Source organism: Geotrypetes seraphini, chromosome 16 (genome assembly GCF_902459505.1).
Source record: "Geotrypetes seraphini chromosome 16, aGeoSer1.1, whole genome shotgun sequence".
NCBI lineage: Eukaryota > Metazoa > Chordata > Amphibia > Gymnophiona > Dermophiidae > Geotrypetes > Geotrypetes seraphini.
In genome coordinates this window covers 43,425,571-43,452,993 of record NC_047099.1, presented here as the reverse complement: position 1 = coordinate 43,452,993, position 27,423 = coordinate 43,425,571, and the positions used below count along the sequence as shown (strand labels likewise).

The window sequence follows — 27,423 nt, the reverse complement described above, 5'->3', positions numbered from 1 at the left end:
ACTATCCTGGCACTCTCTGGATGGTTCTGACACTATTTGTAATCAATGCCAACTCCCCCTCTCATTGGCTCTTACCTAGTTAGCAGTACCTGTAGGGTTACCATACGTTCAGACATACCCTCTTTTTAGAGGACTGTCCAGGTTTTCTAAATTCCCCAATTCGGGTTTGGCAGAGCTAAATTACAGGGATTCTGGTGGCTCTCCCCCGGGCCCCTTATCTCCTTGGCACTTAATTTTTCTTTGGGCCACCAGCAGCTCAACAAGGTGAGCCTAGTGTCTTTGGCCTGCCCCAGAAGCCTTCTCTCTGTAGCGACTTCCTGTTCCCGCATAGGTGAGACGCTGCAGAGAAAAGGCTTTCAGGGAAGGCTGAAGGCAGCTGGCTGACTTTGTACAGCGCTGCATATGTCTGGTAGCACTATAGAAATGATGATTGAGTTTAATTATCATGTAGGGGGTAGAAGGCTGAAGGCTCACCTTGGTTGCCCACTAAACTTGAACCAGTTTTGCAAAAGCAGATTCCAAACCCAAGGTGTACGCAGTAATCAGTCACCATTCTTGTAAGGGAATCTGGAACACTTTGTTGTGTTAAGCACAAAGCACTTAATTTGTATTTTGGTGTAGTAATTAGAGGGTGGAATGGACTGGATATCTCTAACGTTTTTGCTTCTCGGTGAAATTGCGTTCTTCTGGAGCGAAACTGCCATTGTGACAGTGAGAGGTGTTTTAGAGTCAATAAAAACTGAAATATAATGCATTCCTCTGCTAAGAACACCCTTGGGAACTGCTTGTAAAAATGGCCTTTGAAGTGAAATGTTAAGCAGAGTTACTTTTGCAATGAAAGACACAAAAGGGTTTCCTTAATGACTTCGTAGAATTGATGAGGTGCAGAAAGAAAAGGCATTATATAAAAAAATCTTATTAATCTTATCGACAACTTTACACACGTGGGGTCATCACTTATAAGCACTGGAAGTTGCTTCAGTTTAGCAAATGGCACTCAAGTGAAATATTTATGTTTATAAAATGTATATTTAGGCCTACAGCACAACCGGTGATGTTCCGGTAATGTTTCATATATGTTTATTCTCTAATTCAGCACACTCGCTGTACAAATGTTAAACGGCTGTTGTTGTTTCTTTTACAGCAAAACCTAACAAAATATTTTCACACGTTTTCAACTTCTCTTAGCTCATTTGTTGGCCATTACTTTGGAGATACATTAGGACTTTTTCAGTGCTGGATTCCACTGCCTGACCCCAGGTGTGTATAATCCGTACACTTCTCCCTCGGTATTTGCGGGACTGCGAAGTGTGAAAAACCGGCTCTGACCCACCCCCGCCTCCCTCCCGGCATCCCGGCCTTACCTGGAAGTCTAGTGAGCTTTCGGGGCAGGAGCAAACTTCCTACGCTCCTGCCCCATGCAGATCGCCAATAGGAAATGACTGCTGTGAGTTCCCGTAGTCTCTCGAGACTACAACGGGAGTTCACAGCAGCCATTTCCTATTGGAGATCTACACAGGGCAGGAGCATAGGAAGAAAGCCCGCTAGACCACCAGGTAATGAGTAATCTATAGCGCTATTAGACATTTTAAGTCCTGTAGGGAGGCGGGAAGGCCCTAAACAATGCTTTTTCCCCCCAAAAAAAAAATCACGGATAATCGAAACTGTGAACCCCGAAATCGCGAAAAGGGAGGGGGGAAGTGCATACTCATTTTAAACTAGGTTAAAAAAAAAAATTCAAAAGCTATATTTATCACAGACGACAGGAAACGCATTGTCTGTTACTATTGAAAAGGTACCTGGAATTTGAAATCAAAATTACAATTTATAAGTAAGCAGCTAAACTAATTTGTCAGGCTGGGGTCAAAACGACCCCAGGTGTGTACAGAAGGGTTAAAGCCACACAATTATAGGATCTATAGGGTAAGAAAGATACACTGTGGGTCAAACTGAAAAGAGGCAATGGAAAATATATTCATATTGGTGTGATATATAGGCCTCCTTCACAGATGGAAGAAATGGACATAGGTTTAATAAAGACATTCAACATATAACTGTCAAAGGTGAAGTACTACTAATTGGTGATTTTAATATACCTGACGATGATTGGGTATCCCTATTGCAGGATCTCCTAGAACTAGAGATATCCTGGATTCTCTGCAAGAAGAACTGTTCCAGCAGTTGGTAATGGGGATGGGGTCATACTGGATTTAGCGCTTAAAAAACGGGGAAAGTGTTTCTGATGTTAGAGGGTGATCATTTAGCTTTCAGTGATCTCCGCATGGTGTGTTTTAATATTAAGACAAATGTAGAGAGGACTCATTCGAAAGTGAAGGTTCTAAACTTTAAAAAAAAAAAAAATGTAACTTTGTTCAGATGGGAACATCTGGAAGAAATAGGAAAGCAGAGGGCAAAACTGAAAGGAGCTATTGTAAGGGCAACAAACAGGCGGCTTAGAACTCTGCGATTGTCGTTGATGGACTTCTCAAAAGTGTGCTATAAGAACAAGAGGTCCATCATAGGAGTAACTCTGTGGAACGTATTAACTGGACCACAAAGAAGTTCAAGAAAATGCTTAAGACTAAACTTTTTGTAGAAGCATTCCAATGAATGATGATTCTGCTTATTCCAGTTTTGGACTGATATATAATTGAGCGCTGTAAATTAATTGAATGATCTGAAAATGTTTGTTTGTATAAATTTTGTTTTTCTGTATGTTTTTATTTTCTGTATGTTGCTATTTGTAAAGCCGCCTAAGTTGAGAAATCTTTTAAATAAATAAAAGTAAGAGGGAAAGAAGGCCACTTTGGTTCTCAAAAGTAGTAGCTGAGAAGGTAAGGGAAAAGAGGTTAGCGTTCATAAACTACAAAAGATCACAGAAAGAAGACGGGCGAAAATATCTGGAAAAGTTGAGAGGCTGCTCGAATAGTCAGGAAAGCAAAGAAAAATAGCTGACATGGCAGAACAGGGAGACAAAGGTTCAAAGGTGAAGGGGAGAAATATGTAGAAGCTGATAAAGATAAGGCTGAATTGCTCAACAAATATTTCTGTTCTGTATTCATAGCTGAAGCGCTGGGAGCGGGACCTCAGATAACAAAAACAAATAGGGCTGGAGGTTTGGTAGACCCTGATTGATTTTCAGAGGAACTAGCTAAACTAAAGATGGATAAAGCGATGGGACCAGCTTGGTTTACATTTGAGGGAACTTTAGGGAACTTCTGGTAGCTCTGCTGGTTAACCTTTTCAGTGCTTCTTTAGAGTCAGGAGTGGTACCGGAGGATTGGAGACGGGCAGATGTGATCCCTCTCCAGAAAAGTGGAAGTAAGTCTGACTTCTGTGGTAAATAAATGAATGGAAATGCTTTTAAAACAGAGAATAGTGACGTTTCTGGAACTCGAGACAACATGGATTCACTAGAGGCAGCTCTTGTCTGACAAATCTGATCGATTTCTTTGACTGCATGACCAGAGAATTTGATAGAGGGAGAGCATTAGATGTGGTGTATATAGATTTTAGCAAAACCTTTGACAGTGTTCCACATAGGCATCTAACATATAAACTAAGTGTCCTCAGTATGGGCCCCAAAGTGATGGTCTTGTTCAGGAACTGGTTGAGATGAAGGCGACTGAGGGTAGTGGTCAATGGAGATCACTCTAAGGAAAGGGATGCTACCAGTGGTGTGCCTCAAAGGTTGGTTCTTGGGCTTGTTCTTTTTAACCTTCTTGTAAGTGATATTGCTGAAGGGCTGACTGGTAAGAGTTGCCAGTTTGCGAATGATACCAAAATCTGCAATAGAGTAGACACCCCTGATGGAGTGGAAAACATGAGAAAGGACCTTGAGCAATGGTCTGAAATTTGGCAGCTAAGAAATGCAAGTTCATGCATTTGGGCTGCAGAAACCCGAGGGAATGGGTGAAGAACTTTAGTACATAAAAGAGGAGCGGGACTTGGGTATGATAGGATGTGATTATCTTAAGGTGGCCAAACAGGTTAAAAATAAATTTAGAAGGATGCTTGGCTGCATAGGAAGAGGAATAGCCAGTAAGAAAAAGGTATTGATGCCTCTGTATAAGCCTCTGCTGAGACCTAATTTAGAATATTGTCTACAGTACTGGAGACCACACCTTCAAAGAGATATAAAAAGGATGGAGTCGATCCAGAGGAAGGTCTACTAAAACGGTAATGATCTACGTCATAAGGTGTACGAAGATGGACTTAGATCTCAATATATAATTTTGAGGAAAGGCGGGGAGGTGAGATGTAATAGAGATGTTTAACTATCTATGTGGCATAAATACACATGGGTCAAGTCTCATTTGAAAGGAAACTCTAGAGTGAGAGGGCATAGAATGAGGTTAAAAGGTGATAGGATCAGGAGTAAGTAATCTAAGGAAATAATTTTTTACAGAAAGGGTGGTAGATGCGTGGAACAATCTCCCGGAAGAGGTGTGTCTGAATTCAAGAAAGCGGGATCTCTTAGAGAGAGGAAGAGATAATGGTTACTGCAGGTGGGCAGACTGGATGGGCCATTTGGCCTTTATCTGCCATCATGTTTCTATAATCATAAAGCTCTATGACCTCACAATGCAGCTGTAAAGAGCCTTAGCTTATAGGAAAAGGAGATGCAAATGTTAAAAGCCTTAGCCAATAGGGAGAGGAGGATATAGTGAACATAAGAATTTGCCTCCGCTGGGTCAGACCAGAGGTCCATCGCGCCCAGCAGTCCGCACCCGCGGCGGCCCATCAGGTCCATGACCTGTCATGTTATCTTGATTTAGCCCTAGCCCCCTTGTTTTCATCTATACTCTTTCCATACTCTTATCTACACTTATCTGTATCCCTCAATCCCCCTATCCTTCAGGAATCCATCCAATCCCTCTTTGAATCTCTGTAGTGTACTCTGCCTGACCACTTCCTCCGGGAGCGCGTTCCATGTGTCCACAACCCTCTGTGTGAAGAAGAACCTCCTGGCATTTGTTCTAAACTTCTCCCCTTCCAGTTTCTCTGAGTGCCCTCTTGTGCCTGTGGTTCCCCGTAGTTTGAAGAATCTATCCTTGTCTACCTTCTCCATGCCCTTCATGATCTTGAAAGTTTCTATCATGCCCCCCCTAAGCCTCCTCTTTTCCAGGGAGAAGAGCCCCAGCTTGTCCAGCCTGTCAGTGTATGAACAGTCCTCCATACCATTTATCATTTTTGTAGCTCTTCTCTGGACCTTCTCAGGTATCGCAATATCTTTCTTGAGGTACGGCGACCAATATTGGATGCAGTACTCTAGATGCGGGCGCACCATTGCACGATATAGTGGCATGATGACTTCCTTCGTCCTGGTTGTAATTCCCTTCTTAATGATGCCCAGCATTCTGTTAGTGGATGCTGTGGATGGGCCATTTGGCCTTTATCTGCCATCATGTTTCTTATAATATTTTTAGAATTCAAGTACATTAAATCTTTTTTCCTAAGAACTCAGGTATAAGTGGATACCTAAGGCAGTAGGAAATAGTGATTCACCCAAGGTCACAAGGCATGTTCCTGTGGGAAGTAGGATTTGAACCCTGATCTCCCTGGGTCTCAGTCAAGCACTCTGACTACAAGGCCACTCTTCCCCACTGAGAAGGACTGGATTGGGTTCTGTGGACAAAGAGACCTAAGGTTTTCTAGTACTCTCAGTTCTTCCTATCGCAAGACCTGTCCTCCAGAAAAGCACTGGCCTCCTCGGCCTCCTCCCCTGCCCAGCCTTAGCATAGGTGAGGCATTGAAAACTACTACTCTGTCACCAGCTCAGACTGTGCCCTGCACCATCAGCCAAGGCCAAGGCCTCTCCTTTCTGTGTTGTCTGCTCTTGTCTGTCAGCATACAGGGCTGGCCCAAAGACTCATTGCACAGACAATAAAACATACACTTCCTCCTCCGCCTCTCATGGCCACCCTGTGTTGTTGCAATTGGACCTTGGGCCTACACGCCCATCTGTGACTTAGCTCTCTCTGAAATTCTCAGTCAGGTGTATTGTGCTCCAGAAAGCATGAGCAATAATTTGCTAGCTCACTGAAGGATTTTTAGGGCAAGGTCTGGGGCTGTTTAGTTTGTGTTCTGATAGTTGTATGAATTTGAGGCATGGCTGATGCAGCCTTCGGACTTGCAGCTGCGCCCGATTACCACAGTCCTCAGTCACCCCTCATTCCTGCCCTGAAGCGCACCCTTGCTAATCCAGTAGTAAACTCCCCACAAACAGTTCTCACAATGCCTTAATCCTGCCTGCGGTTCCAGGACTGACACCCCCGTTCCCAGCTCTATCAGTGCATCTCACATCTGCCCTGCAGCGCATGTAGAGAGAGGTAGGTCTTAGGGGGTGGAGCTAGGGTGAATTGGATTTAAATCATTAGTCAGAAAGATTAGATTACATTATGACTGGATTAATGGAATTCATTTACCATAAAATTTAAATAATTAAAAACTAATCTCTATTTCATGATGAATAACTTTTGGACTATAATATATCTACAAAACTATCTTTTTTAAATAAAAGAAATCCAAATTTGTTTATTTTTATTCTTTTTTTATCCACCCTGGGCGGAGCAGAGGGCTTTAGGCATGTCTTCCTATGAATTCCAAGTATCTGCTTTTGGACCATTACGAGGGGCCGCTGAAAAGTTCTCAGCCCAACCAAGAAGAGAAGGATGGAAAGCCATGGAACGTACAAGTTATTCCACACTTTCTTTTTCATTAAAACAAAAAGTGTCAAGAAAAATGTGGAGTAATGTGTACGTTTCATGGCAGAAGCCACTTGCTAGGTTGGGCTGAGAACTTTTCAGTGGATTGTCGTACACCTCACTTTTCTTTATTGGTCAAATATCTCCTTAAATGTTGGGTCTGATTCCCCCTGGAGTTTTGTTTTAATGCATTCACTTTTCTATACTGGTCTCCCAAGGAAGATCAGAAGAGTTTACATGAATTTTTTCAGGTACTCAAGCACTTTTCCCTGTCTGGGCTCACAATCTCTCTAATGTCCCTGGGGCAATGGGGGGATTAATTGGACTTGCCCAGGGTCACAAGGAGCAGTGTGGGTTTGAACCCACAACCTCAGGGTGCTGAGGCTGTAGCTCGAACCACTGCGCCACACTCTGATGTAATACACTGGAAAAGAATAACAGTGACTGGTGCACAGACAGAACAGCTCCAAGTCAAAGCCAATCAGCTTCTAGCGCAGATGGGTGGAGCCAAGTTTGAAGCCTTTAACTAACATTTTGTATTTTTGCTTTGCAGGTTGCCTGGCGGGGGTTGTGGAGATGCCACAGGAGGTGGCGGCAGTGCTAGGGAAGGACATATTGCTGCCCTGCTACTATCTTGCGCAAAGCGGGGAGACGGTGACGCAGGTGGCATGGACCAGAGGGAGCAGCAGGCAGAACATGGATGTTGCCACACTCAACCCGAATTATGGGCAGCACATCTTCCCCCAGTATGAGGGCCGGGTGACGCAAATGGCTTCCATGGACTTAAGAAACGCTTCGATCATGCTGAAGAATGCCGTACAGGCCGACGAAGGCATTTACAAATGCCGTGTGAACACCTTTCCTGCAGGAGGCTTTGAAGACAGTCTTAGACTGACCGTGCTAGGTAAGTCAGACTGTGCTTGATTACATTACATTACATCAGTGGCGTACCTAGGGTATGTGACACCCAGGGCCCATCATTTTTTTTTGATACCTCCCTGGCCCATCATTTTTTTGACACCCCCCCCGCCCCGCCATTGGTACGCCACTGCTACGGTTCTTTTCTTCAATATAAGCTTATAAAACATAGCGGAAAATCTCTTGTGTGATAGGTGGGGAGATTTGGAGGAATGGTGGTGGAAGATTTTCATTAGAATTTTTGAAATTGAAATGATTATACACGGAAGTGGTTATGTGGAAAAGAGAAGGGAGAAGGGAGGATCTCCTGGTTATCTGAAATTGTAGAGAATCCCCAGTTTAACTGGAGGTGGGGGGATCTACTCTTTACCTGGAGAACTGGTGGTGAGGAAATCTCCCAGCTAATGGGAGAGGTGATGTCTGGTTTAATTAGAGGGAGCACCTGATGCGTAAATGGAAAATGGGAGAAAGTATGAAGAAAACACAGAGCTGTGAATCACCAAGGCCATTTAATTCTAGATTATATTTGTATGAGAAGGACATAAATATATTTTCCAGTTGATAATGAGGAATAACAATTAAGAAATCTGTCAGCTTTTTAAAATGTCTTTTGTGCATTCCACAAAAGATAAGTTGGCCTGAAATTTAATTGGGTAATTGCTCCTATACAGTATATGTTTTGGGGGGCAACTAATCAGAAGACAGAATTGTCTCCATAATATTCCATCATTTGAATATCCAGACAGATTACCTAAGGATTTTCTTCTTTCTTACTGGTTGAAAATCTTTTTTCCTCCCTGTAGTCCCACCTCTCCCATCTTTGAATCCTGTTTCCCCATTGGTGGAAGGCCAAGGCAGGAAAATGGCTGCCTCCTGCACTGCTGAGGGAAATCCCATCCCCAAGCTTACCTGGGAAACGGAGGTGAGCGGAACCAATGTAACACGGACCTCAGCGCACTCACGCTCCGCCTCTATCACCAGCGAGTTCTACCTAGAGCCAAGCCGTGACATGAACAAGAAGACATTGACCTGTGTTGTTTCTCACCCAGGACTCTACCAGGAGAAAAGGGTCCAGCATGTCCTTGAAGTTCAGTGTAAGTGACAGGTTCTATAAATTTATAGAACCAGTTTTCAAGTATGCTTCTCTCTCTTTCTCTCTGCTACTTCCCTCTTTCTTTGATTTTTCTTTATTCCCTCCTTATTGCTCTCTCTTTCCCTATCTATCCCTGTGTGAAGTGCATGGCATGGTTTCAAGCTATTTTGTTATTTTTTTTTACTAATAGTATGTCTCCCCAACAGATCTCTCAGACGTTTCAATTCGTGGCCATGAAGATGGCTGGTATGAGGGTCGGGAAGGAGCCATCTTGAAGTGCCTCTGTGAGGGAATCCCGACTCCAAAGTACAGTTGGAGCAGGTAAGGCCTGCATATGGATCAGGAAACTCAAAGAGGCATCAGAACGCTAATGCTATGTAAACCACTTTGTATGTTTATTGCAATCAAAGTGGTTTATATATCTATTATATTATATTGGGAAAAAGAATTGACAAAAATCTTTCAAAGTAACAGGATGCCTTTTATTTTTCTCTATAAGAAATAAATGACCAATCCTCACTTAGCGACCAAGTTCCGTTCATTTGACCAGGTTGTTAAACAAATTGGTCATTAAGTGAGGAGTGTCTGAAGATTGCTCCTGCCCTCCAAACTGTACCTTTCCTGACTACTCCTCATAGGCCACTTGGACCTGCTGACCAAAAACAACTCATCATCCCAACCTATCATTAAGTTATTCATAAGCCAATCTACCATTTTGGTCCAGGGCCCTATCCTTTAGAACTCACTGCCCATTGCTCTGCATCTTCAAACTTCTCTCGGATTTAAAAACTTTCCTATTTAAAGTTGCATATTTTTTGAACCAACTTTCACTGTCTTCCATTCCGCAATGGCTCCCCACTATTCTGAACACATTGTAGTTCCTTCCCTTTTCCTCACAATCATGTTAGTGTGTAACTTCACTACCTTTTATAATAACTCTAGTTTATAACTGTAAGCTGCCTGGAAGGTTTCCCCAACAGATGAGATAGTAAATGGAGCAAGGAGAATCAATGGGGCAGGGAGCTGGGTGATCGTACATGGTAAGCCCCTGTCCTTTAAAGTCACAAATAGGTCACATTTTCAGAATATCTCTAAGGAATATACATGAAGGAGATTTGCAAGCCTACCACTTTGATTGTATGCAAATCTCTCTCATGCATATTTATTATGGATTGTTTGGAAACTTGACCTATTGGCCAGTGGCGCAGCGAGGATGACCTCTAGTTGTTCACCGCTGTAACAACTTCAACGTGCTCCTTGTGACCTCCCCCCCCAGTGACTCTCCCTCTGACGTTAGCGGGACAACTGATGCAGTCACGAGGAACATGTTGAAGTTGTTGCTCATGGCGGTGAGCAACTAGAAGGGGAAGGGAAGGGGGTAGGAGTGGGAAGAGAAGGAGGGGTGCTGGTGCCCCCATCAACATGGCACCCCTTGCCCTCCTCCCCCCCTTGAGAACTGGGAGTGAAGATCAAGACTCTAGTCTGCCCAATGGAACAACCGGCTCTGCCAGACTTGGGGTGCCAGAGGGAGTCTTAGTTTATGGCTGTCGCAGTCATTTCTTGGCTGGATTAGGAGCGGGGAAGAAAACCCCAGCCAGATGCCGTAGAGGGTTTATAGTATTAGAGCCCAGTGGAGGAGAAACAAGAGGAAACCTCTGGGCCCCCCCAAAAAACCCAAATACAGTCAACAGAGGCTCCTGGATTCTAGGCTGCTAAGGGAATCATGAAGGACTGTCTGAGCTCTTAAATACACAGTTGGCAGCTAAATCCCAGAAGGATTGCTTTCATGAAAGAAAAACGCCTCCTCTTCCTCAGGCTGGCTGGGACATGCTGTACGTTTAGGGAGATGGACTAAGTGAAATCGCTGCTGGAAGAGAGATGTAAAACCTCCTTCAGAACAGGCTTGTTGGACCATTTTTCAAAACACAAAATAAGAATTCCTTCCCTTCCCCCCTCAAAATAAATTCCAGGACCATTTCTCTGAAAGTTTGCCACAGCTGTAGTACGTGACTTTTTTAAAATAAATAATTTTAGCATTTTACCAATCCAGTAAAACAAAAAAGAAACATCCTTAGGAAAACAAGATCAATCAGGAGACTATAAAAGGGAAAATAAACCACTGTTTAGCCTACATTAATCGGAGAGTGGAGAGTCCAAATTAAAAGAAAAATGAGAAACCCCCCCAGCACAAAATACACAGGTATTACCAGGCATTCTTAATCCACATAACTATTTTGTTCTCGAGAAGCAGCAGCATTTGTTCCCTTTCTACTAGGGTTTTCAGATTTTAAGTCAGTAAAATCTGGATCCCCTAGACCCGCCCCCCAGGCCCACCCATCCCTGTTATGCCCCAGCTCCGCCCTCAGCCCCGCCCCCTACTGCCTATTCGTCATCTGCGCATGCGATTTCTTTTCAAAACCTAGACAAAGTGCCAGATATTGAAAAGCCGTTGGACCCCCAGGCATGTCCTCGGAAATCCGGACGTCTTTGTACTAAGCAGAAAAATGAGTTAGGTTTGTATTCTTTGATCCATCTCATCTCCATTAAGGGTTTATTAAACATTTACGTTTATGCTATTAAAAAGTTTATATACCGCGTAATAGCCAAAAAGGATCCAAGCGGTTTACAATGTATAATTCAAAACAAATTTTGAAAAGAACCCTGATTCTTAAAAAGAACGTGATCAATCATGCAACGGGAGTGTTTACAGAATCGCAGCTATGTGAAAGGTAAGCACCGGAAATCTAGGCTAGGGTTTTGACGCCTTACGATGCTTAAAATCACTTCTGCTGTTAATCACGCCTACAGACAGGATAACAGAGGGCACCTCCATTTTTTAATTGGCTTTAAATCAATGCAGCTAATTAAATTGGGCAGCTTAACTTAGGGCGCTATTTTTAGAATCGGGTCCCACGAGCCTTCAAGTTGGACCCAGTTGGTCTTCTTTTTATTGATGGGTTCTTTGTGTTCTGGGCTTCGATTCCCTCTCTGTTTTGACAATTTATGATGGAACATAGTCCAGCTGATATTCAGCGCTATATAACCAACCCGAAGTGGCGCTGACCGGTTAAATAATCAGCATGCGATAACTGGTTATCTCTGCTGAATAATCGGTTATATCACACGATAACTGGAAGTTTTCAGCGTTGAGCGGCTGTTTAGTGGCAAAATTGGACTGCGTGAGTAGTCGCTGTAAACTTAACTGGTCAGCACTGAACATTGAGTTCCACACCAGTCACCGCGGCCTTGGCACTGAATAGCCGCAGTCGGCGCTGATCATGGGAGTTATCCGGGCTGCCTCACAGCAGCTGAATATCGGGCGCAGTATGTCTGACATGCAAATATAAGGCTGCCATGGCAGGAAAATGTAGAAAGTTGCTCAAATGCACACAAAGGTGGAACAAATTGGATGAATATATGTTGTCTAACCACATAGTAATTAACATGCTAGGAAAATTACCATTAATGTTCTGAAGATGTCTGCTATTTGGAGAGCAGAATTCTGCTTGCTTGGAGTTTGGTATTGAATTGTTGACACATCCAAGCCAGCCTGGCTCAAGGAGAGCGGGCGACAGTGCTTAGCAATGCTAGGCCCAAGAAGTAGGACCAAGGAATATGAAGCTAGAACTCTATATTCAGGTCTTGAAGAGAAATATTTCCTTCTACATTTAAATATTAAATCACCACTTCTCAGACGGGGTTTTTTTATTTCATACAAATCAGCTGAATAAAACCATACTATAATCATCGGTCTTCCTCCTCCTCCTCCTATATTTGTTTATAATGTGCAAGATACAGCAATCCCTAAAATGATTTAAATTACTTTATGAAATATATTCGATATATGTAAACCACTTATCTTCTAATTTTAACACTTTATATTCCTCTTTGGATACAAATTGTTCTTTTTTGGAGAGTAGAATTTGTTTGTGTTGAGTTTTGACCACCCCATCCTGTGCAGTACTGATTTCAGTGAGTAGGATAAGGCAGTCCAAATCTCACACTGCTTTGGGATGTAAGCTTAAAGCCAGGACTGTCCTAAAGTCTCTAGCTCAGCATACATTGCAGCCTTGCTCCAGCTCCTCAGGCCTAGTTGTTCCCGGCAGCCTTACACTGGTTCTTCAGTGTTAGCTAGGGTTAGCAGACATCTGGATTTCCCAGGACACGTCCAGGCGTCCAGACGGCTTTTCAAAACCCAGCACTTTAACCGGGTTCTGAAGAGCTTCCCTCGAAATTGTGTCGGGCCCAACCAGATCAAGCAGCATGGGCAGGGCTAGGGTGCGATGGGTGTAGGGGTCTGGATTTTAGAAATGAGTGTATTGGGATCTTGTCAGGCCCAAGGAGCCAGGGGTAGTGGAGGCTAACTGCACAGCTACAAAGTTACTCATTTCCAGAAGGGAAACCTTTTAGGCCAATCCTTACAACCAAAAGAAATGCAGTTCCCACAATGCATCAGGATAGGATTGGCAGAAATCCAGGACTGGTCTAAAATATCCCTCCTGGAACTGGGTATCCTGGCAGCTATATGTCTGTTCCTGGAATGGAATAAGGAATCATACTCTGCTGCAAGAGACAGTCAAGGCTAGATGAGAGATGGGTTGTATATGTATGCATAAGTGCACTGGCACTCTACCTTCACCCTCCCCTTGGTAGCAGTGACAAAGCCTAGATCACTTGCAGGCCAGATTCATGTCTGAACAGATCCAGTCTTTGTATCTCAGCAGCTTCCCTCCCCTGAAGCTGAAAGCGTGGGAAAAATGCAAGTCCTTTGATTCTAGCCGCGCTGCTGGTGATGTCATGACTCCCCCTCTGTGGCGAGTCCCAGCATGCAGGTGTACAGGGGACAGTGCCAGTGGCAGACTGTTTAAGGAGAGCAGAAAGTGGAGCTGAATTTATACTTACAACTATAAGTAAACTAATCTCGCTCTTGTTTGTCATTCTGTCTATGCTGTCCTCGTTTCATTTTCCTGTCTCTACCCTCTCCTTCCCCTCCTGTTTCCTCTTTCTTTCTTTCCCTAGGGTGAATGGTTCACTTCCCAGGGGGCTGAAGACTGATGGGCACTCCCTGATCTTCCTGGAGCCCCTGACTCAGGGGGACGCAGGAGTCTATGTCTGCCGAGCAACTAACGATGTCACATCCCGCCACAGCAGTGTCCATCTTAACATCGCAGGTACAGTGGGGCGGCAAGACCACTTGGCCTAGGTCTCATACCCTGTCCTAGGCCAGTGCTCCCACTCTCCACAGATTGTGCATCCTATAGGCTGTGGCCCTCTCTGCTCTTGCAGGATCCTCCCATGCCCTATGGCTGCATGGCCTGCGGTTTCCCACCCACACTTTCAATGCCCTTCTGTATCCTGTCCCCCCTCTCCTGTAACATGACCAAATATGTTGAGTAGCCACAGAGAAGCGTCTGAAGGTCCAGAAGTGGCTACCGGTCTCTTTCTAAATTGATATAAATAAAAGGTATTTCTGTTGCCTCCCTGCCAGACTGAGATGGAGACCTTATACCATCTAGTACTTTGAGGTGGGGTAGAGGCGATCCTTTGTCAGTCTTCTTCTCTACATGTGGGTGTTTGTTTATGGATGGTATGCTAGAAAACCTCTCATTCTGACTCCAAATGACTAATATGCTGATAAAAGGACCCCACTGTTGTTCTTGTGGGTGTGCTGCTCTGGGAGATACCGTGCAATTAATTCATGACACAGAATAGGCAGTGCCTAGGTGCATCAATATTGCATCTTGTGGAGGAAGGAGCACCACCCCTGTAAAAGGATACAACCATCTTACAGAGGGCACAGGGGTGGGGGAGGCAGCAGAGCTGATGAAGGGGACATAAAACTACTTGCACATGAGAAGAGAGTAAAAAAACAAACAACCTCACACTCACACAAACTCTGCTGAAATAGTGATGACAGGGTGGTGTGGAGGAAGTCGTGTCTATGTACCCCATGAGAGCATCAGGGAAAAAGTTTCAAGCTCTGGGATCTACCCACACAAAGGCTTGTACAAATGAGGACGGAGCTTGGGCATTATGGAATGTGGAATGAGGCATTATGACATCACAATCTGAGCTCTAGAATGTTGCTACTTAGGATTTTAAAGCGTTTGAGGCTTAGGCATTGGTGGAAAGAGGCATTATGACATCACAATCGGAGCTCTAGAATGTTGCTACTTATGAGGATGGAGCTCAGGCATTAGTGGAATGAGGCATTATGACATCACAATCTGAGCTCTAGAATGTTGCTACTTAGGATTTTAAAGCGTTTGAGGCTTAGGCATTGGTGGAAAGAGGCATTATGACATCACAATCTGAGCTCTAGAATGTTGCTACTTAGGATTTTAAAGCGTTTGAGGCTTGTGCAGATGAGGATGGAGCTTGCTGGACAGGAAAAGAACTTGCTGGGATGGGAAAATTTGTCCCCGTGTCATTCTCTACTGTGCTATACAACCCACAACCACCACCAAGCAGCTGTTGCTTGATGCTGTTGGAGAAAAGACAGACTTGGACCTTTGGTTCAACCGAGCCTTGATACTTTTGATGTTCCCCTCCTTACCAGACTGCTGCTAGAGGATTAAGAACTTGGGGGTCAAAATAGAGGGCTTGCGTTAGCGCTGATGGATTAGTGCCTGGCTTCCCATTGCAAGCGTGAAGCACAATTTTTACTGAAGAAATGAAGTAAACAAACGAAATACAAATAGGACCTCGCAAAACTTGTGCACTAATCGGGGAGAGCACAAGATTCTACACCAAGGGCAGCTGATGTCCATTTCTGGTTCCAATGCATGCGTGGGAGCCAATGGAATTTTTGCAGAACCGAATCCTGCCCATTCTGTCTTTCTTTGCTTTTTTATTTTTTTCACTTTTACAATGCTCTTCATGAGAAAAGTTGGCGGGACCCGTATGCTCTCAGGAATAAGTACAAGCTAACATTTCTATGCATTAAAACCCTGACTTTGTGCTCAGGAAATAGCCTCATTAGCTTTAATGTTAATAATTTCTTGTTATATCATTAACCCTATCTAGGCCTCCTAATCTATTCTCCCTGTAGTATCCTTAGGGCTACCAGATTTTCCTGAAGGAAAATCCAGACCCATCGCTACAAGTAAATACAATCAAGTACCCAATGCAAAGCACACTCAAGATCCTGGGAATTCTACTAGACAGAAACTGCACAATGCAGTCTCAAATCCACAAAATCATCCAAAGAGCATTCTTCACAATACGTAACCTAAGAAAAATAAGAAAATTCTTCAACAAAGATCAATACAAGATATTAGTACAATCCCTAGTACTGAGTATTGTAGATTACTGTAACAGCCTATACCTATCATGCCCAAACTACATGATAAAACAATTACAGACAGTTCAGAACACAGCCCTCAGAATCATCTACTCACTAGGCAAATATGACCACATCACCAAAGCATACCTAGACTCACACTGGCTACCAATAAAAGCAAGATCCCAGTTCAAATTCTACTGTCTACTATACAAAGTAATACATGGAACAGCACCCAGCTACCTAAACAACAGACTACACCGTAACCTCTCACACAGACTAAGGAGAACTCAGAGCCTATTCACTCACCCCCCTCTCAAAGGAACACGACGAAAGAAACTATATGACAGCCTTTTAGCGACACAGGCAGCAAAGATCGATACTACCATCACCAATCTACTGACCAAATCAATAGACATTAAAGCATTCCGAAAAGAAATCAAAACTCATCTCTTCAAAAAACACTTCCCATCATCATAACCTCACAAAAGTATTAGAAAATGCTCTCATGACTACCCAAACACCACCACCAGCAACACCCGAATCTGGACAGTATTATCTCTACTCGTCTAAACAACAGAATCCGGACAATATTATCTCTATTCGTCTAAACAACCTATCACTATCTACTATCTACTACCAATTTATCCTGGAAAAGTCCAGAACAACAATTGTAACTTAACGCATTCTTGATTATATGTACTGCAATGCTACTGGAAATGTCCAGTCTTCTAACTTGTAATCCGCTTAGAACCGCAAGGCACAAGCGGAATAGAAATCACTAATGTAATGTAATGTAATGTACACCCCCAGGCCAGATGGCATCCGTGCATGTGCAGACACTATGCCATGACGTTACGCGCGCATGCCTCTTCCTGACGCAATTTTGAGGGAAGCTTTTCAAAATCTGAGTTTTGAAAAGCAATCCGGACCCCTGGATATGTCCTGGAAAAGGAGGACATGTCTGGGGCAATCCGGACAGCTATATATCCTAGTGTAGAAGTGAAGGGGATTGCATTTTATGCTTCATTGCAAGTCCTGTGGTGTATAACTCGGCTGCTTCTGTCTCCCTTCCCACTCCCACAGAGGGTGAACCTCCAAAGTTGAACCTGGTGTCTGTCTCTATCATTGCTGTCGCTGTGGTTACCGGTGTCCTGCTGACTATCGTGGTGGTGGCCATGGTCTTGGTGAACCGCTACCACAAGAGAAAGACGAAGAAGCTCTCTGAAAAAATGTGAGCATCTTGGCGTGACATTGGCATATCTGTTCCAAGTGTGCACTTGCTGACTTTAGATCTAGAACAGGGGATTTTGCTGTATGATCTCCTAACGCCTGCTAATTTCTTACAGTGAGGAGCTGTCGACACTGTCCAGAGAATGTTCTAGAAAGAGGTTAAACTCTAACACAGCCAGCGCAGATATGAAACCACAGGTGAGATCATAGAGTCTGTGGGGTAAGGGAGAGAGACCCAAAAGTTCTTGCACCCAGGCCATCCACAATATCAGAGTTAAATTAGAATTAAATGTACAATTACATTTTCTGAACTGTATTTAACCACAGATTGAAAAGGCGGGAATGCAAATGGAAAATAGAAATGTATATGGCTTCTTTTAACTCCAAAGCATTAGTTCTCCTGAGACCACCATATAGTCAATCTTTGCAAGGTCTGGATAGCTCTGAAACAGAAATCTCTAATGTTCCCCCCATACCCTGTCCTCTCTTTGTGCCCTTCAGATGGAGGAAAGCATCCAGCTCCAATTGGGCAACTACCCTGACAGCCTCAGGGATGCCAGCATCAGCTCTATAATGGTAAGTGTGGGAAGGATGCTTCCCCAGCCCCTGATGCCCCATCCAGGATGCTCTAGGGCTTGGAGGGTACTGTTGTACAAACTCCTGACTGTACTTGCCTCTCTGCCCCGAACGATGGTTGATTTCTCCCACAAGGTTCACAAGATGAATCCTAAACTCTCTGCTACTTCATGCCTCGCCTCTTTTCTGAAATCACAGGAGAAAACTGCTCACTTTCTCTTTTCCTCTTGCCCCCAATTCTGTAGAGAATGACAGCATATAAAGTCCATAAGGTCACTGGGAGCCAGTTCCATGCATCTACTACCTTTTCATAAAGAAATATTTCCTTAGATTACTCCTGTTCCCTTCATCCTAAATTCACTCCTTCCAGAGACTCACCTCCTGTGCATTTATGCCACAGAGGTATTAAATGTCTCTTATCATATCTCCTCTATCTTCCTTATGAGCGTAGGAAAATACCATTTGGTGCTTCCAGTCTGCCCAGCTATCCCTGTCCACACTCCTGAGGATATCTCCCAGCTGCTTGTCATAGAAGTTGGACTGTTCACTGGATATCACTGCTTATCCATGCCGCCTTGTTCTAGAAGACTCTTTCCTCAGAAAAAGGTTCCTTTCTTGTGCATTATTTATACATTTGAATGTCTTTTAATCAGTTCTCGTTTGGCCTTCCCAAAATAACTCAAGGTGGAGACCACTGTCAGATGCTGCATTCCAGTGAGAACTAGATCTAAAGTGTAGTCCCCTTCTTGGAGCTTCCTTAGGATTTCCTCCAAATCTAGAAGGTTTCTCCTGTCTCCTCTTACCAGTCGTATAGAGCAATCCAGGAGTAGGGGTGTCATAATTTCCAGATATTTGGGACAGTAAGTTACATACTAAGGATTACTGAAATTGGAACTGTACCACTCCCATCTCCAATCCTTTAGTCGATTAATACATAATAATGCATTTTACTCTCAGGTGCTTTCTCATGCCAGAACGTAGTGTCCTGTAGCTCAAATGACTTTCATTACCAGTAGATTCTCACAAATATGATTGTCTGAAGGTGCAGCCACCAGTTTTCTACAGACCCCGTCTCTAAATTTCCAAAGCTGAAGCATGGTTCTTGCAAAGAACCAGAATCTCCCTTTGATTAATAAGGGTGGCACTGTGATATTTTGCCAGCTCTAAAAAGCCATAGGGCCAACGATTGGTTCCCAGCATGAGAGATATATTTCTGAGAGCAGATTTCCTCATGGGTTTGTTTTCTGATACCATAATAGGGTTGTGCTGGATAAAGATCACATTCCCTTAAATGCACTGCTCGTGCTTGTCCTCACGCTTAAATTGTGCCCAACAGAGCCCCCTTTTGGAGGTCATAGGGTATAGCATTATGTATTTCTTGTGGTCTTCAGAGCTAACTCAAGTTTCATTTCTTTATACTGACTGAAAACCCAATGGGAGGGTGGTAGGGTGTGGGGTTTGGGGGAGGGAGCGGTAGATATTTTTTGTTGTGATTTTGCAAAGATCTTCCTAATGTATGTTTACATATGATATGATTTATTTGTGAATTGCACTATTTGTAAGATGTTAAAAATTGAATAAAGATTGAACTAAAAAAAAATAAAATATATATATATATATATATATATATATAATGGCCGAAAACCCTTTACTCTGTGGTTTGAAACCCAGTTTTAAACTTGCTAGGTAAGCAAACCATAAACAGCTAGGGGGCTGATGCAGTAAGTAAATTTGTGGACCTGCACAAGAGTGACGGCTCTCTGTTTTCTCTCATGACAGAGCGAGGAGGCGGACAGACGCAGCTATTCGACACTGGCAACAGTTCGTGAGATTGAGACCCAAACTGAACTCCTATCTGCTGCCCCAGCTGAAGTGGTGAAAGAGGAAGAGGAAGGATTGGAAGAGCTGAGGGCAGTCAAAGAACAGGAGGAAGAGGAAAAAGAGCAAGGTGGGGCCATAGAACCTTTCATCAAACAGGGCATGACCCACTTCTACAAGGAGAATGGCACTTTACGGGCTAAGCCCAGTACCAATGGCATCTACATCAATGGACGTGGGCACCTGGTATGACCCTTGAAACCAGAGTACTGATGAATCAGAGTACCCGCAAAGTATTCCCTTACTATCTCAGCTTACCAGGGAGCAGAATGGGTAAAGGGTATGAGCAAAAGACAGAAGAATGTCATGAAGCCAGTTGACCACCTGCACACTCTACCCTTTTTACTTGCATTTCCTCCCCAGTTCTTATCTTGTACGGTTGTTGCCCCCAATCCCAGACATCAAACTTGCTGATTTTGCCCAACATGCTCTCTTCACCACTCAATGAACCAGAATGGAACATACCTCAGAGCAGCACCTCCAGAGAGAAAATTGGCAAACACTTTACAGCACACGGAGGCAGGATTCTTTTTTTTAATTTTGTTTTCAGACAATAAGTGGGAATATTTGGTAGGAGCTGGAAACCTGGGTCATAGTGTGGCAGCCCGGGTGAGGCTGTCAAGGAATGAGCTCGCCCTAGAAAACATCCTATCTCTGGAACGTATCACAGATGGAGGGGACTATTCCAGTTCCTGAATTGCTTCTTATAATGTCAACTTTAGAACTGCTTTCACTTTATTTCGTAATAAGCAATGAAACCATGTTCCTCTTCCGTTTCAAGAGTTCTTTGGCTGTTTGGGGAGAGATTTTCTACTTGAGCTGGTAAAAACAGCTTAATCAAAATGACCAATTACTTCTTGGTGTTTCAGTTTGTTGACTACATTTTTCTATCCAGCCCATTTGACAATGGAGGCAGCCAATTTGTTTGATCGTGAATCACATCCTTCTCACTGTGTGGTGTAATCATTTTTCCATTTTCAGTACTGTTGTAGATGGATAGGTGATATGTTGATGTTATAGCAGACTTATATTGAATGAAACTGTTAGTTATGTCATCATAATGAATTAAAATGGCTGCCTCCTGCATTAGTGACAGATCTCACCCAAATAGTTTGTCTTTAAAGTTATAAAAGATGCATCTAACAGACAGGCAGGCTTTTGACTAATATATTTATGCAGTTTGTAATGCCACAATCCACAGGATCAAACTGGAACATGAATCTTGGTCCTCTCCTGCAGGCACATCTAGCCAGGCAGGTTTTAAGGATTACCACATTGAATATTTGGCTTCAGATAGGTGCAAATTTCACCTGCATATTCATTGCACTAATCCTGAACCTCTGATTGGCTAGGGGTGGACATGCGCCTACTTTACTGTGTTCTCTCTTGGCAGGGTGTGGAGGTAACATGGAACAATCTCCTTCACTGTGTTGAGAGAAGGGTCATTTGTGCTGTGATTTAACAGTACAGAGTGACAGTCTCAGGAGAAAACAGGTCTTCTTTCTAGTTCGCTCTCTTCCAGAAGACTGGAAGACATATTTAACTTTTTAAGGTACAGAAGCAAGCATGGCCTTACCAAACCAAAGATCATGTTACTGCTTCAAGAAGGCTCACAAGTACTTTGGTAAAGTGGTAGTACTGCCATGCAAAACTATTGTTAAAATTTATATATGTATAATTGTAAATAAGAATTTTGAACTTGGTTATGAGAAGTTCCCTCCACTTACCAAAATATTTTCAAATATACATTTGTATGTATGTACAGTGAATTTTTTTTAAGTATTTTATTTATACTAGACAAAAATAAAACCATTTTTGTTTTTACTAGACATGTATACATTATTTATCCATATGGTTCTTTTCCGTTATGAAGGAAACTCAAACATTCCTGGTTTTATCCTCAGTAGCAGAGCGAGGGTGAGAGGCTCCCGGGGCAGGGGCGCCATTCCCCCGCCCCTTCCGTTTCTGTGAGCAACAAGAACTTCAATGTGCTCCACGTGACCCCATCGGCTCTCCCTCTGATGTCACTTCCTACACGCGGCGCATGGAAGTGACATCAGCGGGAGAGATGACGCGGTCGCGATGAGCACGTTGAAGTTGTTTCTCATGGTGGTGAACAACTAGAGGTATGGAGGAAGGGAAGGGGTGTGCGCGTGGGAGGGGGGTAGAGGAAGAGGGGTGCCGGCGCCCCCACCAACATGACGCCTAGGGTGGTCCACCCCCACCCTCTTACTACACCACCGTCTATGCTGTTTCTAAATCGGACATGCCATCATACATTTGGTATAACTATAAATGGGCCGGCACAATCCAGAGCATTGAACTGGATTTTCTCCCAATCCTAGTTGCTTCCATTTATTTTCAGGGTAGATGGTTGACCCGTAATAGCACACAGAACCGAGTTTGCTTTTCATAATGAAACAGTGATATATTCAAGGGGTTTCTCTTGACCCTTCAAAATAATAAGAGTGGATAACTGTAAGTGCTTAATGACCAGCTCAACTCTACCGCAGAGACTCATTTTAATAGGTCAGACTTTTTTTTTTTTTTTTGAGATATGAGGGGATGCTGGAAAGTTCTCAGCCCAACCAACCAACTTCCTAAATTCTGAGCAATATTTTGCCACTGTAGCTGAAAAGAGTGTTATCTTATTTCATTAAGCGCCAATTTGCAGAAACAAAATTCTACGTTTTGACATGTTTAAAATTAGAGAATGACACGGTGACAAAATTCATCACTGTTCCCGTCCCCACGGATAACTGCGGGAAACCATCTTCATGTCATTAAGGAGAGAGGGAAGAATCAGAGTATGAATGGCCACAACCACTGACCCGCAAGCTTTGCTTTGAAGAATGCTGGTGTAGAAGGATTGAGATTGAAATAGACACTAGGACGGGAACGGTGACAAATTTTGTCACCATGTCATTCTCTATTTAAAATCACTGATTGAACTATATCCAGGTCTTTTTCTTCCTGGTTGGGCTGAGAACTTTCAGTACCCCCTCATACTATAATTGACATATGTCAAAACTTCTCCCTTGCAGATTCAATGCAACAACAAAAGTGCCCCAAATATGAGCCTTAAACAATCCAGATGCAACAAAGCTGTAATATCTTTATTTATCCCCCATTCCCGGAATTCAAAGCGATTTAGCCAATCAGATATGGCCGCTGACCGGTTAAATAGCATATTGGTGCCTAACCACTAATATTCAGCGGGAGATAACTAGTTATCTCCCGCTGAATATTAGTGGTTAATGCTTAGCGCATAACCGGCTAAATCGTACGACTTCCAAATGGCACCGTTTCTGCTCTACTCATGAATCATGTCCCGATGAAACATTTGCCCAATCAGCATTGAGAGTCTGAAGGCACTCCCGTGAAGCTAGAAAAATGAAAGAACTGGAGTTAGTCTTCTGAAGAATTTGGCTTGGGGGAAATTGGTAAGATCTTTTAGAGCTAAATGTCCTTTTTTATTTATTTAGATGAACTGAAGGTTTTACAATATTTTGTAGTGTCTGTGGGTGTGTCACTATAGAACAATTATATGTTATGTGGGGTTGTTTTTTTTTTTTAATGAAAGACTCTTTTCTTCCCTTTGTTTTTTACATACTGAACTTTTTTGCCATTATATTTTTTTCTTCTCATTGTTAAAAATTTGTTTTTGAATATTTTGAATTTTTTTTAATGATACTATATTTTGATAGTAAGATCTATAATTCTGTATAGCTCTTGAATTGTAAGAGATCCGGGGTGTTGACATTTCTGTCCACTCGCAGCGATAGCCTTTCAGGTTTTGGTTTTCTTAGTGGTAGAGTAAACCTCCCATTATTGTCTTAGTTGACCCCCCCTTTATGAAGCAGCATTAGGGTTTTTTTTTATCACAGGCCATGGCAGTAAAATCTCTGATGCTCACTTGGAGTACTGTGTTCAGTTTTGGAGACCACACTACCGAAAGGACGTGCTGAGGATCGAGTCGGTTCAGCGAACGGCCACCAGGATAGTCATGGGGCTCAAGGATCTCACGTATGAAGAAAGATTAAAAAAATTGCGGCTGTACTCACTTGAGGAAAGAAGAGAACGGGGAGATATGATTGAAACATATAAGTACATCACGGGACACATCGAGTCAGAAGATGATATCTTCTGGCTCATGGGACCCTCGACCACCAGAGGGCATCCACTGAAAATCAGGGGAGGGAAGTTTCATGGCAACTCCAGGAAGTACTTCTTCACTGAAAGAGTAGTGGATCATTGGAACAGACTCCCACTCCAGGTGATAAAGGAAAGCAGCGTGACGGATTTTAAGAGAAAATGGGATACTCACGTGGGATCTTTAAGGGAGTAAATTCAGGGGAGGGGATACTTGGAATGGGTAGACTTGGTGGGCTATAGCCCTTTTCTGCTGCTTTTTTCTATGTTTCTATAGGAATGCTATGAGCATCAAAGCTTTATCGCTACAGCTTCATAAAAAGGGGATGGGGGGATGAATTTGTTAGCCTTCTAATGTTTTAGTATTTTATTGACCCCCACCAGTATATTCTTCCCCATCACAGATGGAAGTTCTATCCATAAGTTCAATTTAAGTTCAATTTATTTAATATACTGCAAATATAAATCCAGGAGGTTTACAATAAAAGATTTAAAATTTAAAATAAACAAATTAAAAATTAAATAGGGTAGAAAACAAAAAAAGTAAAAGCGTAAAAAACAATTGAGAACATGAGGAAAGAGGGGATCAGTGGATTTCAATAAAAATAAAAAGGTTGGGGAAAGAGATGAACAATATGGTAGGGGAGGAAACTAATTTCATAAAGCCATCAAAAGGAAGTAAATTAAGAGTTAAAGGCCAAGGAGAAGTAGTAGTATGCCTTTAATTGTACCTTGAAGGTCGCAAATGATTTTTCTGAACAAAGATAAAAAGGCAAAGAATTCCAGAGAGTAGGAGCCATAACAGAGAATGAAGAATTCCTATGGAAATCGTGGAAAAGTTGTCGGAAAGAAGGAACTGCATTTTGTTTCCTGTAGGACTTATTTTATTGTTTGGTTCTATGCCATCCTTTTCACATAGCATCACCCCTCTATCAATTGGATCTTCCTTATCTCACTATAATTCCTAACCTGATTAAACGGCATCCCGTTGGTTATCTTCTTTTCAGCCGATGATCAACCTGGATATTCAATGCCAAGCTGTTTCTAGCATTGAAAATCCTGGGGTTTTGGGCTGGCTGTACCTTCACTGACTACCCCCTCCCCCTTCCGCGACTCAGGGCTCTAAATGCTATAACTCTGCTTAGACTTTCATAAAAAAAATTTTGAGCGTCAGAGCATCGTGGCTTAGTAAAAAGGGGTCTAACTGAATATTCAGCACAGGGTGGGTTAAAGCTAAAACATATTGAAATACAATTCACACACAATATTGGTGGAATCGGTGAGGAGTGCTATCACACTGTGGTAAATTACCAGGGTGGTATTTTGAGAATCCCCGAGAGTGGAGAATAAACATATATTCAGCATGATGAAGTCGTGGTGAGCCCCCCAAAACCCACTATACCCACCTATATAGCAGTACAGTAGGGTTTGATGGGCTCATATTTTCCATCATGAATGCAGTGATTAGAGTAGCTTATGGGCTTGGGTCCTCCTCTCTGTGGTTCACTAGCCCACCCCCCAGACTCCTTAAGCCACCTCTGTGCAGCTCTACTAGGCTTTCCTATGCCAGGTGCAGATGTACGTTTTTATTCCGGGAGGTGGGCGAGATGTGGACCAACCTAGATTTAATCGTCCTGCAGGGATAATCAAAAGTTTAACAAGACTGCCTAGATGGAACTTATACGTTGTGACTTAGGAAATCTAAAAACAGATATAAGTGACCAGAAAACCACACTTTTTTTGAATTCCATCACCATTTTCATAGGTGGTAGTAGAGACTCATGAGCTAATGGCCACACAATAAAGGGGAAATTAGTACGTGGCTATCAAGATGAAAACTAGGAAAATTGGCCATATGACCTCAGCTGTAAAAATGGCCTTAGAGAGTGGGAATGACCTGCGTAAGGGCATGCTAAAGGCCACCCTTAGTTAGGGGTGTTCTAGGTAGTAACAACTTTCCAGATTTTGGGGATGATAGATCACATATTAGGGATGCTCTACTCATTCATTAGACAAATTGGAACCACACATTCATTGCTACAGTGAGGAACATCAGAATAGCCTTACTAGCTCAGAACCAATGGTCCATCTTGCCCAGTAGCCCGTACTCACGGTGGCCAATCCAGGTCACTAGTACCTGGCAACGTTCCATGCTACCGATCCAGGGCAAGCAATGGCTTCCCTCATATCTGTCTTTCTCAAAAAAAAAAAAAAGCTCCAGCAGAGGGTATGCTCACATTGCGAGCCAAGCCTCCCACAGAGGAAGAATTTATTGACTGTTTCCAGAAGACTAAGCTGGCCCTCAATCTCCTGGTAAGGCACAGATTCTCACAATATCAACAGCACTGATAGAGTACTAGCATTGTCCAAAGCGCACTGTATGTTCAGCTGAATACATTTCTTCTCCTTTGGCTAACTCATTTGATCTTGCTGTAATTGGATGGGTAGAAGCAGAGAGTTATTGCTGTATTGAGGCAGTCATTGTCTTGTTTTTCATTGTGAGTACAGTATTTTTGTTGTCTATGTTTTAATATTGAAACCCTCTTAGGTTTTAGGCGACTATAAGTAAATGAATAAATAAAAAATAATCCATGGTGCCTCCTAGCCTCAAGGTGTAAAGAAGGTGTTCTGAATACTTGGGATCTGTTGAGTTCAAAAGAAGCATTTGTATTGCCAGGCAAGCGCTCAAGGCATGGTGCAACTGAAAAATAAGTGCAATTGAATACATCTTTTTTTGCATTATTTGTACATTGCTGTGCAAGCTGTACAAAGCTGATAAAACAGGGAAGATTAAATGGTAAAGAGGATTGGCTGCCAATTGATACAGTGGCTCTAGATTTCAGGATAGGCTGATCCAGTCCAGACTTGCCAACTGTATACAGATCTATTGACTAAAAAATGCTTCTCAGTATTATGGAAGCTTCGTACCATTTGATCAAATGTCCTTCAGGCTATTGGTTCAGTCATCGATTCTGTCTGTTTTGGACTATTGTAATATTGTATACCTGGCATCTCATAAAAAAATTCTAAATAGACTCGGAATAATACCTGGCCAATCCAGGTCACAAGTACGTGGCAGAAACCCAAATAGTAGCAACATTCCTTGCTGTGGCTTCCCCCATCTCTTTCTCAATAGCAGACTAAGGGAACTGACTTCAGAAACTTGTCCAAACTTTTTTTTAAACCAGCTACATTAACTGCTCTTACCACATCCTCTGGCAATAAGTTCCAGAGTTTACATGTCTTTGAGTGAAAAAATATTTCCTGCTCCATGTAATTTTGTTGGTCTTTGTTGTTTTTGAAATAACCCTACTGGAGAACGTAATCAGGTTCTGGTCACTCTCAATAGTGTAATTTACAAGAACATAGAGAACTCCTTCCTGGCCTCCAGCTTTGAACACAATCAGTGCAGGTCAGAGAAAGATTTTGTACTTCCAGGTCAATACATAGGCAGATTGAACCTGTCCCCAGAGTCCTGATCCAACGTTAGACTTTCTTCTTCCGGCTGTGGTACATAAACCTTTCCTCTAGTGTCCACTTATGTATCCTTTTCTATGAACAATGTCCTGCCCAGATTCTGTTCA

General features: G+C 42.9%; 1 protein-coding gene across 1 annotated transcript in view; it reads left to right on the top strand.

The window, feature by feature from the left end:
• The window catches only part of NECTIN4 (nectin cell adhesion molecule 4), a 67,303-nt gene extending 45,789 nt beyond the window's left edge, over positions 1-21,514 (top strand). Inside the window, exons 2-9 of the mRNA XM_033925549.1 lie at positions 7,261-7,611; positions 8,429-8,719; positions 8,925-9,039; positions 13,738-13,889; positions 17,087-17,234; positions 17,350-17,431; positions 17,735-17,809; positions 19,589-21,514. Of these exons, the coding sequence (XP_033781440.1) occupies positions 7,261-7,611; positions 8,429-8,719; positions 8,925-9,039; positions 13,738-13,889; positions 17,087-17,234; positions 17,350-17,431; positions 17,735-17,809; positions 19,589-19,879 (1,505 nt within the window). The 3' untranslated portion in view covers positions 19,880-21,514. The remainder of the gene's footprint in view (positions 1-7,260; positions 7,612-8,428; positions 8,720-8,924; positions 9,040-13,737; positions 13,890-17,086; positions 17,235-17,349; positions 17,432-17,734; positions 17,810-19,588) is intronic.
• The last annotated feature ends 5,909 nt before the right edge of the window (positions 21,515-27,423 follow it).